The 19,512-nt window shown below is 42.3% G+C and overlaps 1 protein-coding gene across 4 annotated transcripts in view; it reads right to left on the reverse strand.

Annotated features, from left to right (window-relative positions):
- CADM1 (cell adhesion molecule 1) overlaps positions 1–14,106 on the reverse strand; it is a 340,937-nt gene extending 326,831 nt beyond the window's left edge. The window contains exon 1 of one of the 4 annotated variants that reach the window (XM_074216729.1): positions 13,851–14,106. In XM_074216729.1, coding sequence (XP_074072830.1) covers positions 13,851–13,983 — 133 coding nt within the window. In that variant the 5' untranslated portion in view covers positions 13,984–14,106. The remainder of the gene's footprint in view (positions 1–13,850) is intronic. The other 3 variants (XM_074216730.1, XM_074216731.1, XM_074216732.1) reach the window with 3 other exon arrangements.
- Between the last annotated feature and the right edge of the window lie 5,406 nt (positions 14,107–19,512).

Below are 19,512 nucleotides of genomic sequence, written 5' to 3' on the forward strand. Positions count from 1 at the left end.
ATACCTTTACAATGACCTGATTTATACTTCTTCAGCAGAAACCGATTATAAAGTTTGAGGACATTTCAGGAGTAAAAGCATTGCAGAAGAGATGGGTTATTTAAGTAACTATCACTTTGCTTTTATGTAAACATCCAGAGTATGAAAACAGAAATCAGAAATCGGGCACTATATGCAACTTTTTCCAATACGGTATTTCAAGCCTTCGCCATCTAATTCTACAGTAGATGGAATTGATGGACTAATCTTTTCCTCTCCTTGGACAATACTGAATCATATACTACACACTAACATGCTGACAAAAATTTTATTTCAGACACATAATTTTTCTAGCATATAAGCATCAAATCTATTTGCTTGTCAGTTGGCCCAAACTGCAACTGATGTATTTGCAGGAGGTAATACTGGTAAAAGAGGGTTGGTTATGTGCTTCTCACACGCAGTATTTCTCTATGGAGGTAATCCCTAGAAAAAATGTCCACCAAGAAACAGAAACAGAATATTACATATTTTGGTAAGCATGGAAGATAGATCTTTCTTCTCAAAACCTAAACTAAATGAGTTAATTCACACAAAATATCTAAGCAAATACAACTGTGTAACCTAAGACAATATATATATATATATATATATATATATATATATATATATATATATATATATATATATACACACATACACACACACACTTATACACACACACACTTATACACACACACACACACACACACACACACACACACACACACAGCTGCAAGGAAAACATCGATAAAGTACTGTAATCCTCCATAACTCAAAACATTTAAAAGAACCAAGGCATGGACCAAGTTGCCTACATGCCTTAGGCAGAGAAAACAGAAGGTTAAATAGAGGGATGTAAAGCTGAAGAGAGCTCTTTAGGAATGAGCCATAAAAAAACCAAGTTACGATAGGTCCTCCTCCCCTGTCCAACACTGTCAGGAAGTTGGAATTACTGATTAGGGATCAAAATTGACGGCTTCCCCAAAGTTATCACATGTGGTAGTGAGAAAAATAGCTTTTAAAAAATGTCTCTTCAAGGTCACAAATATATCAATGTCACACATGCATTTAAAAAAATATTACAGCAATAAACTCCAGTTAGAAAAGGTTCCACCTCTATATTCACAGGAAAGAAAAAACTCCAAACTTCTGCTAAATTAAAAACAAATACGGGAAAGCACATACACTCTCCTGCTTTCTCATCTTCCTAATGAACACATATACACAAACACAACATATATAAACTTAAAAAAAAACCAAACCTTTTTCCAATTAAAAATCTGATCATTTTGCTCATTTTACTTAATTTTAGTATCTGGCAGAAAGATTGGACATGACCACTACAAATAGTGTAAGCATCTCCACAAAAACAGGCTAACCATCTCATTTAAAAAACAGAGACACTGCAACAAGCAGTTTCTCACGCTTGATCCGATTACTATGATCTATTTTTTGATCCTGTAGCCACGGACTCGACATATATCTTTATTACGGCACAGGAAAAACTGTTACCCTGGGGTTTAAATTTCCCTATTTTCACCATGTCTCTTCTGAGAATATATATCAGTTTTGAGACAAGACTCTGGTATAAGCTAAGGTAGAGGCTGATGGGAGAGTCGATAAGTTTCTCAGTTTGTTAGCTCGTTGCTAACATGCTGATACCACTTCTATAATGACTTCAATCCCTACCATGTTCAGATATAGAAACTGTCTATTAGGTATGTGCCCTTTAATGAAAGACAGGACTTACTTTCTACCTCTAGCAGGTCCATAATAATTAAATGAACTTAAACATACCCATCTCTCCTAAAGATGCAGGCTTAGGAGCACAGAATGGCATGAGCAGGAAACACACATTATAAGCTAAGGATCTTCATCTTTTATGATCTTTGAACAAGATGGCTAAATTCGCATTCTCCAAGTCTCAGTAAAAGCTACATATCCTAACACTTTCTGTCAGTACCAAATGAAAGTAGGCCAATTGCATTAACTGCTGTAAAGCTATGTATGTTAGGAACAAGATGGCTGATAAGTCTAAAAGCTTACCTATGGTTGTTTTAACCCTTCCGTTGTAAATAGGGCTGATAAGGATATTAATTGCAATTTAACAGACAAAAGACAACTTATCACTCTCATAAAGTCTAATTCCAATTAGATAAGAGTTAAAGGTCAAAAGCAAGATGGTCAAAAAATCAACTTTTGGGAAGCTAGCCCATAATCATGAAACAGTCTGCATGAAAAAAAAAGTATCCAAGTCTTACTTATACCTTTTTGAGGATTTTTTAAATCAGGTTAGCATATATAAATTTTCCCTACCATGTTTGGGGAATAATGACAGCTATTGGGAACTATCATCAAAGATGAAAGGTGATTCAAATATGAATGAGAAAGACATCTAAAGTAAAATAAAATCAAATGAAAACACTGTATATAGCCACAGTCCAATGACAGAACCCAACTGAGAACTCAACATGCCTGACAAATAATGGAAAAGAACAAGCAGTACTAATATCAATATACTCCATTTAATACAGACTTCAGGCATCCATGCTTTTTTTTTTTTCAGTTTTGGAACTCCTTCCAGGAACATATCATTATCCCTCCATGTTTTAGTGAATTGTTTTTGTGGCAAAAACCTTGCTGCCAAGTTGATACTGAACCCCACCTAATTTCCATCAACAGACCATGCTTAAGTTCTTACACTAAAGCTGACTGATAATTATTTTTAAAGGCATGGTTTTGCAATGAGATTTATTATTTCATAAATGATACTTAAAACCTTCTCAAGGGGAGGCAGCTAGGTGGCTCAGTGGATAGAGCATCAGCCCTGGAATCAGGAGTACCTAAGTTCAAATCAGGGGCCTCAAACACTTAATAATTGCCCAGCTGTGTGACCTTGGGCAAGTCACTTAACCCACTGCTTTAAATAAGTTTTAAAAAAAACTTCTCAAAAAGCATCCACCATTATGTGCCCACCAGTACAGCATCTAATCACCACCATCGACTCCACCAAAATGATTCTACTTATTCCCAAAGAAAATTTAAGCAGAGGTGTGTGTGGTCTGACTGCCACTGTTCTTTCTGATGTTACCTCATAGATGAGTATATTCTTCATGAAGTCTTCCAACATGTGTATTTCTTAGTATCCAGAGATATTTTTTACAATAATGGTGACTGCTACTAAGGCAGAAATGCTTAACATCAGCTAAGCATATATATGGCACTTTTCTAACCAGTAACATACTTTATTAGCATTGTGCTCCAACAAAAATAAGTTTTATACAACCAAAATCAACATGCTTTTATGCTTTAAGGTTTGCAAAGAGCTTAACATCTCATTTCATCCATGCAACAACCCTACAAGATAGATGCTATTATTTTGTCCATTTTATAGATGAGGAAACTGAAGCAGATTATGACTTACAGATGATCAGGCAGCTAATAAGTATCTGATATATAGGATTTGACTCAAGTCTTTCTGACTCCAGGTCCAATGTAACTTCTAAATCACATTTTTAATCTCGCTATCTGTAAGTTGAATCAGATCTCCTTGTCTTGTCTAGTCTCATTTAGTGCTTATTTCACTTTAGGAAAAAAGTACTAGCCAACATCCATCTAATTACCCACAAAAATGATTTTTTTAAGAGATCAGTTTGAAAAGATAGCACCTTCACAAAAGAAGCAGAGAAAGATATAGTTCAGGGTCATTTAACTTAATCTCCGCTTGAACCTTTCAAAAAAATAAAACTATTGAGGCAAATAATTCAGTACTTAATTAATTGGGGGGAGTTTCTATTTCAAAAGTTCCCAATGTTTATTAAGTGTTTCTTCAAGAAAATAAAGCAATATTCTTTTGTCTTCAGAAGGGTGTGTCAAATTGATGATCTGTAACTGTCCGTGGCTTAATGTTCATATTTAGATGCAGCTGAGGGACCAAAAAAAAAAAAACCCACTATTCTGCTAGGGCAACCTAAATCTTCATTCTGTGACTTCAATAGACATTTTCTCTCTACAAAAGCTCTCTGAGACAACCCTAGCTCCAAATTTTTTTAATCTATTGTGTCACTTAACCTACCAATGAACAAGCAGAAGAACAAGAAAAAAGGCACTTCATCAGAAGATGACTTACCATCCCTACTGAAGAATGTGTTTGAAAACAGTGATTCATGAAACCATTTACTAAGGCAAGGAAGGAATGCCCATTTGGACGAAATCACAATTCTCTGAGGGCAGCTAAGTAGCACAGTAGATAAAGGGCCAGATAGGGAGTCTAGGAGACCCAAGTTCAAATCCAACCTCAGACACTTACTAGACTGAACAAGTCATCTGCCTGCCTTAAGTTTCCTCATCTCTGTAAAATAGATTGGAGAAAAAATTGCAGTATCACTGATAAGAAAATTCCAAATGGAGTAACAAAGTTGGGTATGACTGAAATGAAAGAATGACGATCTAAGTATTGAGCTAAAAAAAAAAATCGGGAAGGAATGGTGACAAATAGTGCTTCCATATAACACCTATGAAAAGAGCCTTCGACCAAAGTGTTTGCTCAGAGTCAGTAATGAATGTTTCAGCTTTCCTTGGTGGCTTTCACTTTCTTAGATTCTCACCGCACTGCAAAAAAGAAAGAAAAAAAAAGGCAACCAAAGTGAGAGCCCTACCAGGAGGCTCCAAAATCTGCTAGAGACTATTAGTAGTTATGGAGTGTTGTTTTGAAACCTAATTTACTGAAAATATTTATTTAGTGATACAGACCAATACTTCAGAGACTTGTCCTTCCATCAGGGCACAGTTCCCCAAACATGTGTTTCTTAGTCATTTAAGGCAAGAAATATGAGAAGAGTTAACACTCAATCTGGTACCAGTCTCCCTTGGATTCTGCCCTCTCCTCTTCCCAAGATGTATTCTGTTCATTCATGGCCAGAGCAGCAGCATCCACAAAGTACCTGAGACTTTTGACCCATAGCAGCCTTCCTATTTCCACAGGTGGCTTAAATGGATTTCCCTACAGGTCTGATTTCCTCAACTTGTAATTTTTAAGTCAATTACACTGTTTTAATGTGGCAGTAAAGCTCATTATTCAAACCCTGTCTACTGAAACATGCACAATAAATTCAATACTTTAAAGTTTAAATTCTTCATTAACAAAATAATCAAAATAGAAAGATGTTATGACAAAAAAAAAGTCTAGCATTTAAAAAAACACATATAAATCTGCAAAACAGAATGAGAAATGCCAGTATTAGTGAAAATGCATATTAAATGAGGATGAAATCTTTTCTGATTGGTGTTACTCCTCAAAGTAAACAAGGAGAGATCTCAATTTTTCTCCATCTGCAAAACAGAAGAGATCATGAAGGAAAAATCAAATGGATTAAGGACGAATTTGTTCAATGGAAACAAGCAAAAGATTCCTCTTTCTTCCTCAGTTTCTCTAGAGTCACTTGAAAGTAATTACTTCCAATCTCAGTAGGTCTGGGTCAGGGTCAGGGCTGCACTGGGCTGAAAATGGAAGGAAAGACTGGAGTTAGGTTTAAGACATTATAAAGCAATTGAAAGAGAGCCTTAAAGCAAAATCTGAGGCATCTGAAACTGATATGAGATACAATTATGGACCAGCACACATTTCTAGGTTGTAGAGTGACATGGTCAAAACAACATTTAGAGATGATTATTGCTGATATATGTAGGCTGGATGGTCAAAAAGCAAAGATTGACAGCAGAAAGACTGGATTGTAAAATACAATATTATCCTTGGTGAAGCAATCAAGATTTTGGACTATCACAATGACAACAAAAAAAAGAAGGAAGGAATATGATTAGGAAATGAAAAGTCCAATTTGCAATGAGATTACAAACATGAAGAATGGTTAATATGGAGACGACATAGTTAGCAAGGATTCTAAAACCCAGGACCCTGAATCTGAAAAAGACAGTGTCATTCAAAATAATAGAAAAAAAATGGGAATGGTTGGCAACTATTTGAGGGAAATGATGGGTTGAATTTTTGCTATGTTAAATTTGATTCTAAACCAGTGGACAGAATTACAAACTATAGGTAATAAGGAATAAGAGCTCTCATTTTCCACAGAAATCCCTCTGGATCTGTTGCCTTAATTGTAGATGAGTTAAAAATAAATCTTAAGGAACTCAAATGTAATTTATAAACAAAATTCATTGGAAAGTTCTCCTCCCATCACTCAATTTTCCTCATAAAATATAAGTACACACCACCTTTCAAGGAGTCTTGGTTAAGAGGATGTCTTGAACAAAATAGCCTCCAAGTTACCACTAACCAGAGCCATGCAACACAGTCATTAAGAATTCTGCTTGGGTACATATGGGAACAGATATGATGTAAACTTTCTGAGCAAAGCCCTCAAGGAGGGGTAACTATGATGGAAAGGAAATGTAAGCCAAACAGGAACAAGTTGAAGGAATTGGAGGCTTTTTAGCCTCAAGGATAGAAATCTTAAGAGCAAGACAAACTGAAGCCAAGTATTTGGTGGGTGTCAAGGAGAAGAGAAATCAGACTTGTTCTTGCTTGGCCACAGAGGGTAAACCTAAGAGTAATGGTTCTAATTTTCAGGAGTAAATTTTGGCTCAATGTAAAATGGGAAAACTATCCTCAAAAGGAGTGGGCTGCCTTTAAAAATAGTGAGTTTTCTTTCCATCACTGGAAAGGTTTAAGCTCAGGTTTGGGAGTAATGTAATTAGAGGTAATGTGAAGGGAAGCCCTTGTTCTGCTACAAGTCTTTTTTGAACTACTAAGATTCTACAACTTCATGACTGGCAGACAATTCATGGAACCTCATGGACTTAACCACAGGTTCCACACAGTGATGCTGCATTGTTAAAAATGGAATAGGCCCTTTTAAAGCATTCCATGATCTAAGCTTTCCCTGCTTAGTCTTAGAAATACTAATTGTGGGGCAGCTAGGTGGCGCAGTGAATAAAGCACCAGCCCTGGAGTCAGGAGTACCTGGGTTCAAATCCGGTCTCAGACACTTAATAATTACCTAGCTGTGTGGCCTTGGGCAAGCCACTTAACCCCATCTGTCTTGCAAAAACCTTAAAAAAAATACTACTTGTCCTAGAATCTTTCAAGTCAGCAGATTGAGCAGAGAACCTCCTCCTGGAGTTGGGTTCAGACTCCATGTCAACTTAAGGTCTCTGAACCTCAGTTTCTTCATCTATAAAATGGGGGTCATTTCTCTTTACAGTGTTTGCAGGGAAGCTGAAATGAGGAAATATGTCAAGGGCTTTTGCAAACCTTAAGGTGTTTTGTAAATGCCAGTTTTATCATTGTTGCCATTATTGTTATCATTAGCGCTCCAAGCAGTTCATCTCTCAGTTCATTACCTTTTAAGCCTACTTAATGTTTCTGAAATAGCTAAATCAAAGTTTGAGGTCAATTGATTACATTCCAAGAAAGCAGGTGCAAAACATTTTTTTCTATTCAATTGCAAGGGCTTTTTATGCCAGTGAGAGCTGATCACCATTATGCCTATACTTTAGACATCCTTTTGCTATACGCTTTAAAAAAAAAATTTACCCAATTTCCCTCTGTCTTAGCCAATTTCTCTTTTTGAGCCATGCAGGTCACGCATCACTTGGCTGTACAGAAACATAAATATCCACACCTCTCTCTTCTAACCCAAGTTGGGAGTCAACTGTACCAAAGCTTTTGAGAGCCAGCACTGGAAGATCATCAAAGAGAAACTGCCCATTAACCACAACAGCAGCTGCTGGCTGGAGCATGCAATTTAAACCTCTGAAAAAAGAAACTGTGGCTTCTGAAATTTAAACAAGGAGGTACCACTTGTAATTACAAACATTCCAGTGGGTTCCTTCCTTCATTGATGGTTTCCAAACAAAAGCTTTTTATTTGATTTTGGTGGCACTCCCCAAACACTCAATGTAGGCATTCCTTTGTGCTTTCTGGTACCTAGTCCAATTCCCCAGGAGAGATGCAGCAGCTTTACCTGGCCAGCTCAGTTCGTACCCCACTAAACCATCATATCTGCAATTACTTGTTTGGCTGAATACCAGAAAATCAAATGTTTCACATTTTTGGTCCACATTAAATACAATCTCAAGAAAAAGACTTTTTCTGAAACTCACATCCCATGAATCTCTCTGAAAATGGAACCAACTGTTTTTAATAGGAGGGCAGAAAAAAGCTCAGAGGATTACCACTAAAGCATTCCAACACTTTGGACCACATTTAAAAAGTTATACTGGCTTTAAATAAATGCAAAAATGTACTGTTAAATGTAGTTCAGTCTTTTTTTTCTCTCCTCTCTGCCCTTCCAAAAAAATTAAACACAAAACAGACACATTTTTCATACAGGCCTTAAGTACCAATATTTTGTAATTACATTGGTTATAAATTATGGAATGTAAACACTTAAGATAGTCAGTTTGAAATGGCAAAAGGAGAGAATAATCACATTTTTCTTTTGTTTCCATTGTTTCTTACACTTACAAACATAAGGACAAAAGCCAGTGATATTTTAAAATACTAACATACGATTAAAATGTCTTAAAACCACCAAGCCAAGGGCAGCAAAAAAATAAAAAATAAAAAATTTCTACTTAAAAGAACGGGTCTCTAGAACTATTCTTCTGCAACTCCCTGCCGCTTACTAGCTGAGCAACCTTAGATTAATCACTTAACTTCTCTGAGCCTTGGTTTCCCTATCTATTAAATAAGGATGACAATACTGGCAACAACATACTTCCCAGGGCTGGACCAAGTGGGATTGTATAGAAAATACTAAGCAACAAAAGACTCTTATAAATTATCATCATCATCATCATCATCATCATCGCTATTAAACTTTTCTATCTTTAATATTATTTTTCCAGGTAAGAAGACATCTTCACATAAATGGAAATGTCCAAATTGATATTAAAAAAAAAACAAAGCCACTAAAAGTGAGGATTAGGGAGACAGAATGGAAAAAGAACGCTAAATCTAGAGCACCTGGATTCCAATTCTGCTTGGACACATCCTATCCCAGTGTCATTAGACAAGTCTCTGAATCTCCCTGGCATTGTTTTCCTTTTCTATGAATTACTTGGACCCTTGGTCATTTCTAGTTCTAGACCAATGGACCTATGATCAGCTTCCATTTCTTCACTTATAAAAACCAAGCTTAAGCACTATAATAAGGCAACATCCTACACCAAACAAACAGAATTTACTAAAACCAAAGCCCTATTTAACTCAGAGTCAAAGTAACACTCCAAAATAAGCCCAGTCCAGGTGGCAATCTCATCCACTGTGCTTGATTAGCTTCTATAGCAGCCTATCTATTATCCATTGAATTTATACCTCAATAATTCCTTTCTCTGGTCCTCTCTTCTTTATCTAAAACAATAGCATTGGATGTGCCTGTGAATGTGAAGGAAGAGAGATGATGTATATAAAGCACTTTGGAAAACTTTAAAATGTTGTATATATGTCAGTTATTGAAATTATTAGGGATACTAATAATATTTCTCTTAGCAATACAAATGCTAGTAATGCTATTAGCAATATTAATAGTTTTATTATAATCATTTATTAGTGGTAATATTATCATTAGTGATACTAATAAGTCATTCTTATGACTTATGACAAAGATCAAATTGTTGCCTTCAGAACTGCTTTGATCCCTATCTGAAAATATCCTAATTCTAATACTGAAGCGAAAGGATAAATTTCGATCCGGCTAAGATAAATCAAATTCACTTCAACCAGCGATACAGTCCCCTACTCCTCCTGACAAAAATTTCCTAGACAGCTTATACTATATTATTCAATTTCAGTATACGGTCAACTAAGTCCAAAGGTTTTAGGGTCACTTCTGAACACTAGATAGGACCCTGCAAAAGACAAGTCCTTTTTTCCCCCCTGCTGGTAAATTCTCATGATTCCAAATCTCTCTCTCTCTCTCTCTCTCTCTCTCTCTCTCTCTCTCTCTCTCTCTCTCTCTCTCTCTCTCTCTCTCATCATATATATATATATATATATATATATATATATATATATATATATATATATATCCCTGAAGTCTCCAAACTCTAAAATGTTCTTATCTGAGATAGACCATCCTTGAATGGGTAGTAGGCAAAGACAACTTTTCTTTAATCTTAAGCAAGCCACTTAACCTTAGAGTCAAAAGTTTCATCATAGATTATCAAATGAAAAGACGGAGATATAAAGAATCTCTCTGATGGCTAAATTTCTGGGAGTCTATGAATATCACAGGCTCCTCAAAGGTGAAATGAAGAAAGACCTCGGAATCCCTTAAAAGTTTTATTTACAAAGAAATGACCTTATACATCTGTGTGTATACATACAATATATATATGCTTTTGACATATACCATTAGAAGCTTTTATATGGGACTAATTAGCTCTCAACTCAAAGCAGCAAATTTTCAATTCTGCAACAGATGTCGCTGTGATTTCTCCCTTCCATGCTGGTTGTTTCTCAGTTAATAACTGCCCAGTACAGCGGTCAGTAATATGCCTCTTAACTGAATATATACAGAGATAGAATTTTATGGTTTTATTTCCTTTTACCTCTCTCCTAATAGTGGAAAGTTTTCTTTCAATATCACAAAAGTCAATTCCCTTGACTTGATTTAACAGTTCCTTCCATTAAAATGAATCTGATTTTTAAGTTACTTTTTGTGCAAATGAGGATTCCAAGTGGCAGATACAGCATTTAAAGATCTCATACACGGAAGGAAAACTAGAGTTTAAGATGGTTTACATTCATAACAATGTCATGAAAAAATTTTAAAGCCTGAATATTGTTTAGTGAGCCAAAACTCCAGGCCAAGAAGCATTAAAAATTCACTGTGCATGAAGCGAAATTTAACAGGTATGGGCAAAAGTCACAATAAATTCCAAAAAAAAAAAAAAGCAATGTTTTATATATATATATATAGATATATAGATATATATAGATATATATACATATGAAAGGTAAAACACTGGAGAACCTAGTTTTCAAGTGGCAAATCTAACAGTGCAATAAAATGAAAGAATTTAAAATAAATAAAGAGCTAATATTGCAACTGCAAACCAACTTAAGCTGACATTTGCTATCAGGTGTCATACAAAAGTGTCATCTCTTCCTGCTACAATTACAATCATCCATCTCAACAGGTAGCATTTTCTCCATGTGCAAGGCTGAGTTAGAAGGGAGGGTTTTGCGAAGTATCTCTTAAGCGGAGAAATCAGTCACCTTTCTCCACCCTGAGAGGGTCTCGGGAAGATGAGCAGTCTGTCCTGGATTCATCTTCTCTCGGACCAACTCCAAAAGGATGAGAAGTCAGGAAGGGAGGAAGTGGAAGTGTCATGCCAGTTTGTTTCTTCCCTATCCCACTCCCCTTTACCAAGAGGGCCATTGGGGAAAACTGGATAGAGCATGTACAACATACATATGAATAAAGCTCTTTGTTCCAGAGAACTGCCTGCTCTTTTATTCCCCCCTTTTTCGTATTTGTTCATTTCAAAAGATTGCTCAATGGGTCTCTTGTTCTTCCAAAATGTCCCAGGCAAATAATGCAAGCTTGTCTCGACACACAAGTCACTAAATGAAGCCTTGTGTGTCTCCAGTGACACACTGTAAATATAAAGTGGCATTAATGAGGGATATTTTATCAAAGCCATCACAGACGAGAGCGAGTCCCTCCTGCAGGGATTCAACTAGAAAGAAGGAGACGTAACAATACCAAAGGTGGCGCTTTGCAAAGTCTCCTTTCCTGGGAACAGAAGCCCTGATAGATCATTCCAGAGAGGACCCAACCTTAAGCCGCCCACCCAAGGAACTGCCACCTACAACGAAGACCCCCGAAGGGAAGAAGGCTCCATTGCCCTGGCTTCACTCCTTTCAAAATGACCTTATCAGATCTGCCAGCAAAATACGGGCAACAAGACAGTCGACAGGTGAGTTTAACTCCATTTTAGTTGCGTGCCATTAACATGCATCTCCAACAAGACGGACTGGGAGGAATTCTCCTTCAAAGACGGATGGATCTGGCTCCAGGGGAGAAGGCAATCGAGGTGAGCCGCCCCGAGGCCTTCGGCGGCCCCGTGGAGCTGTTCCAGGGTAGATGAGCATGGCAGCGGCCGGCCAAGTTAGCAGCAGCACCAACAGGTCCCCTCGGGTTGGCACGGGGAGGCCTCGGACCAGGCTGGAAGGGCCCCACCCTCCTCGGCCCCTTGGCTTCCCAGCCGTGCCCCGGAGTCCGGGCGCGCCGCGGCCGGGCCCGCGCCTCCGCCGGCTCCCCGGTGTTTATTATTCTGTGTAAAAGGGATGTGGAGCGGAGTCGGCCAGAAACACCTCCCTCCCTCCTGCAAATCGGCCCCAATGCCTTCCTAAACCTCCCTCCCTCCTGCAAATCGGCCCCAATGCCTCCCTAATCTGAACAGAATCTGCTCGGCGGCACACAGGGCTGCACGCGAGCAGGAAGCCGCTTCCATGGTAACTGCTAACAGGATTTCCATGTAGCCTGGCCACGCACGGGCGAGTTCTCGGTCTCTCCTGTACAAGTCGGCGTGGAGCCCACTCGGGGAAGGCAACTTCTTAGGGAAGGACGGGGCCGGGACTGCGCCAGCCGGGGGCGGCCCTGGCAGGGGGTGCCCCGCCGGGGGCACTGCCCGGCCCCTCTGCCTTCCCCCGCGAGGCCAGCGTGGCTCTTGCCCCACGCGCGCGCACACGCACTCGCCGAGCTGACCATGCAGCCCCGTGGGGAGGGGGCCCCGTGGGGAGGGGCCACGGCGCCCGCCGGGCCGGGCCCGGGAAGTTGCGGCCCGGGCGGCGGGGCCGAGGCCGGACCCAGTTGCCTCCAACTCAGAAATTCGGGATTCGCGCAGGAAAAGCGCATCGCGGAGGAGGGCGCGGGGGGCGCGCAGACCCCGCTGTCGGGGAGCCCCCGCCCCGCGCGCACACCCGCACACACACACACACACAGACACGCACACACACACACACACACACACACACACACGCACACACACGCACACACACGCACGCGCCACGCACACGCGCGGGCTCCCGGGCAGCGCCGGCACAACCCGGTGTCCTCTATGGTGTAAACAAAGGGGCCGGGGGCGCCGGCGGGCCGCGGGGCCACTTGTTGCTCGCGCCCCGGGCGCCCCGCCGGAGCCGCGCCGGGCCCGGGGCCCGCGGCGGGAGGGGGCGCGGCCGGCCTGCGCCGGGGAAGCGCCTCGGCTGGCTTTTGTTAGCGGCGGCAAACACTGCCCTCTGCATTCCCGAAGGCGCCAGCGCGGCCGGCCGGGCGCGGGGAGGCGCGGGGAGGCGCGGGGAGGCGCGCCTGGCCCCGCCGGGGAAGCCCCCGCGCCCGAGGGGCGGCGCGGGGCGCGGGGCGCCGGCCCCCCGAGCGCCTCCTCCCCGCGGCGGCGCCGAGGGGCTGCGGGCAACTTTGCCGCCTGGAGCCCGGCCAGGGAGAGCCGCAGCGCGGCTCGGAGGCGCGGGTCACGGGCAAGGCGCCGGGGCTCGGGAGGGAGCCGCAGGGAGCGGGCGGGCGGGCGGCATCCCGCGGTGCCCACGCGCCTCCCCTCCCCCGGCCAGCCCGGGGCGCCTCGGTGCCCGCCCGGCGCTGCCCGGCCAGACGCGGGCTGCGGGCTGCGGGCTGCGGGCGGGCGCTCTGCCCGCGCGCCCGGCCGAGGCTCCCCCGCACGCTCCTTCCCCTCCGGATTTATGAATCGGGGAGGGCGGTCGTCATGGAAACGGCCTCCCCCCTCCGGGAAACGACCGGCGGGCGGCGTGGAGCTTCGGGGAAGCGGCCCCCGGCGCCGGCACCTACCTGTGGGGATCAGCGCCGCGGCGGAGAGCAGCACCAGCAGCAGCCGCAGCCGCAGCCGGAGCCCGGGGGGCGCCGCCGCCGTGGCCGCCGCCGCCGCACACAGGGACCCGCTCGGCAGCACCGCACTCGCCATGTCGGGCACCTGCCTCAGACTGGCGGCCGCCTCTTCCTCCGGCGGCGGACCGGCCCGCTAATTAGATGTTAATGAGATGCGTCGGGGGCGGAGCCGGCGCTGGCCAATCGCAGCGCCCCCTCCCGCTCGCTCCTCTCCGGGGTCTCCCTCCTCCCTGGCCGGCCCCTCCCGCCCCGCCCCCCCACCGCACGCAGGCCGATCGGCGGCGCGCCCGCGCCACCTAGGGGGAGGGGCTTATGCAAATGCGCTTATGTTAATCAGGGTCGGGTTCGCTTCCCGGGGATCAAGGTAAAAGTCTCCTCTCCCTTCCCTCCGCCGAAGGATTCCAACTTCCCCGCGCGGCGAGACCCCCGAAGGCCGGGTCGCGGCCCCGGGGGAGCGCCCGGCCCGGGGCGGGGGGGGGGGCTGCGGGCAGACCTCCGTCACTCGCCTTCCCGGGGGGGGGGGGGGGGAGGATGCGTGTCCCCGGATTTACAAAACAATCCCGGAGGCGCGCGCGGAGCGGCCCGAGTGGGAAGGGGAGCGGGAGCCTCCCGGCAGCTGTTGATTCCGCGCCGCGCCCCGCCCCGTCCTCGCGGGTCGCCCTCGGGGCCGCGGCCCAGGCCCCCGGAGGCCGCCCCCGGAGGCCGCCTCGGCGCGCAGCCCGGGGCCCCACGGCTCGGGATCTCCACCCACCCCGCCGAGGGGAGGCCGGTGCCGCCGCCCGGACAGAGCGGGCAAGCCCAGCCCGGGCCCGCGGGGCCGGACCCCCGCCAGCTGCCCTGACAGCGCCCGCGCCTCGCCTGCCCCTCTCCACCGAGACGGCAGCCGGCTTGTTTGTCTGCTTTTTAATTACTTATTTTCTTTCCCTCCCGAAGCCAGTGTGTGCTCTGACCCTCTGTTACTCAAGCATCAAATTGAAGGACGAGCTGTATGAAGTCTAAAGGTTTATAATAATTTAAGTATTCATAGAATGCAGAACAATAAGATGTAGGAAATACAATTTGCATAATAAATATCAATATCACAACAGCTAAAACAAACCGTGACAAATTATCTGTGGCTAAATGACCAGGAGATGAGGGAATGCAAATTGCCGAGGCCGAGCGAGTGCTCTAGGACAGCTACTCAGAAATGAGCTCCCCTAGCCCCTCATCCTCATCTCGGGTGAAAATAATAATGATAAAAAGAAAAGCATCAGAAAGTGAGCCGAGATGCTGCTGGCCGGGCTGGTCGCTGCCCTTAAAATCAGCCTGTTTTCATTCCTCATGCATCCACCGTCCTTCAAAGATGATGATTCTGTCTTCAGAGCCCTGGACACTGTTTCACGATTGCTGCTCCTGTTTTATGAAGGGAAGACCATCTACCAAGACTCCCCCGAACATCCAGCAGGTGACAGAACTAGCTGTATTAGAACAGAATGGGAGAGAGAAGGGTCAGGGGGAACTGGCCGGCAATAATCGGGTGTCATCCTGGGGTGGGGGGGACTGTTCGGACTCAGAAGACCTGTTGTGCTCATTGCCACAGATGAGGCTGTTTACTTTGGCAGAACCTAATCACTTATTCCTATAGGCTAGGCAACAAATGATAGAAACTGTCTGCAGGCATAGAGAAGGCAGATTGGTGCAACGGAAAGAACGTTGACGATCCCAGCAGAGGATTGGGGCTCCATACTACTACTACTACTACTACTACTACTACTACTACTACTGCTATGTCATAAATGTGATCTTGGGGTTCAAATACCACCTCTGACACATGTTCAAATCCCATCTTAATTGCGAGTTTAGCAATTCAACTCCTTAGGCCTCTATAGGTTTTCATCTGCAAAAATGAGTGAGGTGGACTAGATGGTCTCTGAGGTCTCTTCTAGCTCTAGAAAAATGATCTCAGGAAACTATAAGAGGGGTTGTGGGGTAATTTTTATCTATTTAGCGTTAAGGGATAATAATAAATGGTGGAGACAATTTGACATGGTAAAAAGAGAACCAGTCTTGAGAAGTCACTTAACCTCCAAGACTACCCTTCCCTCCCACCAAAACTATAATTATGGGCAAACTGCTTAAAGGAGCAAGTTTCCACACCAAGAGTTCTAGACACTAGAATGGAGTTAAAAATAAATGTGAAAATGATACCTAATTTAAAACATGGGGTTCTCATGGACCTCACAATCTTTTTATAACAAGACCACAGAACACTTATATGGTAGAGCATATTTTATGAAACAAGATCTATGGAAAAGTATAGCCAGGACCCAAATCCTCCCACACCCAGAACACAATATGGGGACAGTAGAATACGTGGGGTGTTTTCATCTCGCTTCATTCTCTTGGCACATGAAATGGACACCTACTCAAATTCCCCGTTGGCAAAGAATAACAGTGGATATTACTGTGGGAAATGCTAATGCTGGGTGACTTTACCTCAGCAGAGAAATGCAGATGGCATTGGAAACACTACACAACTTCCTCTACCTGTGTCAGTGGGGGGGGGGGGGGGTAAGGGTAGCACCAGCCACTTTTCCTGATGTAGGAAACTAAGACCCTTTGGACTCTGCTGCATCTGTGTGAAGAAGAGCTGAGAAGAAAAAACTCAGCATTAAGATTTTTTGCTTTTCTTTCCACTAGCCATACTCCTCTCCCACCCCCAACTCGTTCACACTGAGGTTCTCGCCAATTGCTTTAACATATGGAACATGTGAAGAACGGATCAAATTCCCACAGCCGCTAAATACAAGTTATGACTACTCCGGCTTTTTCATAGTAAAGCTCGTCATTTTCTGCTTCATGGACTAGAACTCCATGCCAACTAGAAGTTCCAATTCTTCCCCCCCCCCTTGCTACTTGGATTTAGCCGTTTTGGGGGGACCAGATGGTGTTTTTGCCATTTATAACCGATAATCAATTGTTTTGTGAATTTAATTTTCCAAGCAAGAACTGAAATACTTAAAAATCAAAATTCCAATCTGGGTACTGCTTGTGTTGGAAGAAAATTGTCAGAAGCACCAAGTGCCCAGCTCTTTTTCAGAGAGAATTTTTTAAAAATGTATTTTTTTAAAGAGCCCTTATATTGTTTGCCTTCATAAAAACAAATGAGAAGAAAGAATAAACAAACTGAAAAATAAACACTGAAAGAAGGGATAACATGTCTGAGGAAAAGATTCAGAGATAATCAAGGACTTTCTTTTTTTAAATCTAATCACTGGGTAATTTCTGAGTTGTGCACAAACTAACTAGTGAAAAATGCATAGCAATGACAAAGCAACCCTGACTAGTCATGGAAGTAATATTTTTTTATGTACATGTTTGCTAGTCTCAGCTGGCTGTGCTACTGATTTCACACTGTCCTTATAGAGGGGTAGTTTAATCTCTAAGCCTCAATTTTCCTTTTTATGAAATAAGGTTAACAATAGCTTCTTTAACTCATGTTGATATTGTGAAAATGGCATATTAAAAACTATGACTAAGTTATTCAACAAACATTAACTTCTTAACTATGCTAGGTACTAGCCAAAAGATTTATTTAAATGAAAAAATTACTGTATTCTACTGAAGCAGATTGGATACATTAAAATATAATAAAAGCTGGAGTACAACAGGACAAAGATGATCAAAAAAAATCACAAATACATTATTGTGAGGGACCTTAGATTTCTGGTCCAATCTCATATTACAAAAGAAGGAAACCAAGGCTCATAACAGTAAAAAGATTTCATTTTATAAGCATTTATTATACTCCAGTGATATGCAGGATATAGGAGTAGTTCCCAGGAACTCAGTAATAACATTTCCTGCCCTAAAGGAGCTTACATTTTAATAGAGGAAAACACTGCATACATAGATAAGTAAATTACAAAGGAGACACAAAGAATGCCAAAGTCTTTTAATTCAGGGAGTGGTGTGGGGGAAAGAGAAAAGTTAAGGGGGAAGGGTGGGGATCAAGAAAAGCATCTGGTAGATAGATTTGAGAACTGGGGATCTTCCTAAATTCAAATTTGGTTTCAGGCACTTATTAGCTATGTGACCTTGTTTTCTTAACCCTATTTATCTCAGTTTCCCCCCTCTGTAAAATACCTGAAGGACATGGCAAACCACTCTAGTCTCTTTGCTCAGAAAACCCCAGATAGGGTCAGGAAGAGTAGGATATGATTGCACAGTCACTATAGATTTAGCCTTGGAGAAGAGCCTTTGCAGAATCAAAAATAACAAAAGGTGGAGGTGAAAGAGTTGCATATTCTTGGCACGAGGGACAACCTCTGCAAAGGGGAAAGGAAATGGAATTGGAATATGGGACCTGAGAGAAAGATAGGGAGAAGAGATAGAAGACAGAAACAGAAAAAGGAAGAAAAAAGAAAAGGGAAAAAAGAAAGAAAAGAGAGAGAGGAAAAAAAGAAAAGGGAAAAAACAGGAAAGAAAAAAGAAAAGAAAAAAGAAGTGGAGAAGAGGAAAGAAGGAAAAAAGGAAGGAAAAAGAGGTGAGTATTTGCTTATTACCTACATAAATGTAAGGAGACAAAAAACATAGCATATCAAGCAGTCAGTCTAACAACATCCTGCTAAGTACAAGCAGAAAGACAGTTTCTGCTCTCAAGGAGCTTACATTCTAATGAGGAAAGATTATATGTAAAGAAAAGCTCAAAGGGGTAAAGAATGGAAAGGAGAGAAGGAAACAGCTAGCATAGAGTATACAAAAGAGAGGAATATAAAATGAGGTTAGAACTAGACCGCTAGAGCCCTTAAATACTAGACTTAGTTTTTATTTTATTCTAGTGGCAAGAGGGAGACACCGAACATTTTTGAACTAGGAAGTAAAATGATTAAATCTATATTTTAAAAAGTTTATTATAGCTAGCTGGCATATCAACCAGCACCTGAGGTGAGGAAGACCCTTCAAATTCAGGCTCAGCCTCAGATACTTGACAAATCAAGGAATCTCTGCCTCAGTTTCTTCATCTGTAGAATGGAGATATTTGTAATTTTGTGTAATGATATTTGTAAAGCAGGTAGCAGAGAATCTGACATGGTAGGCACTATATCTATCCATATATATATATAAATATATACATATATATACATATATATGTATATATATACATATATATATATATATATATATATATATATATATATAAAACTAGCTAGTTTGGTGATAACAGCAACCGCAGATGTTAGGCAATTACAATATTCCAAGTAAGAAGTAATTAAGGTCTATACTGAGGCATTAATAGTATGAGTGGAGATATTGACAGTGAGGATTAAAAGATGAAGAGACTTAAAAGTGTTGCAGAAATAAAATTCACAAGACTTCACAAGTGATGGGATGTGGAAGATGAGGGAGAGGGAAGATAACTCCAAGGTTTTGATCCTTGATGCTTGAGAGAATGATGGTTTGCCTTCAACAGAGATAGAGAAACTGGAATAAATGTTAGCTTCTTGAGTTGAAAGGAAGGTAGTCTTTGAATTTAAATTGTATTATTATAGAATTCAAAAGTCCCTTAGGGCTATTGTCAGAAAATAGACTATAGAACTATAAGATTCATTGGTCTGACCCA

This window comes from Macrotis lagotis, chromosome 1 (genome assembly GCF_037893015.1).
Source record: "Macrotis lagotis isolate mMagLag1 chromosome 1, bilby.v1.9.chrom.fasta, whole genome shotgun sequence".
NCBI lineage: Eukaryota > Metazoa > Chordata > Mammalia > Peramelemorphia > Peramelidae > Macrotis > Macrotis lagotis.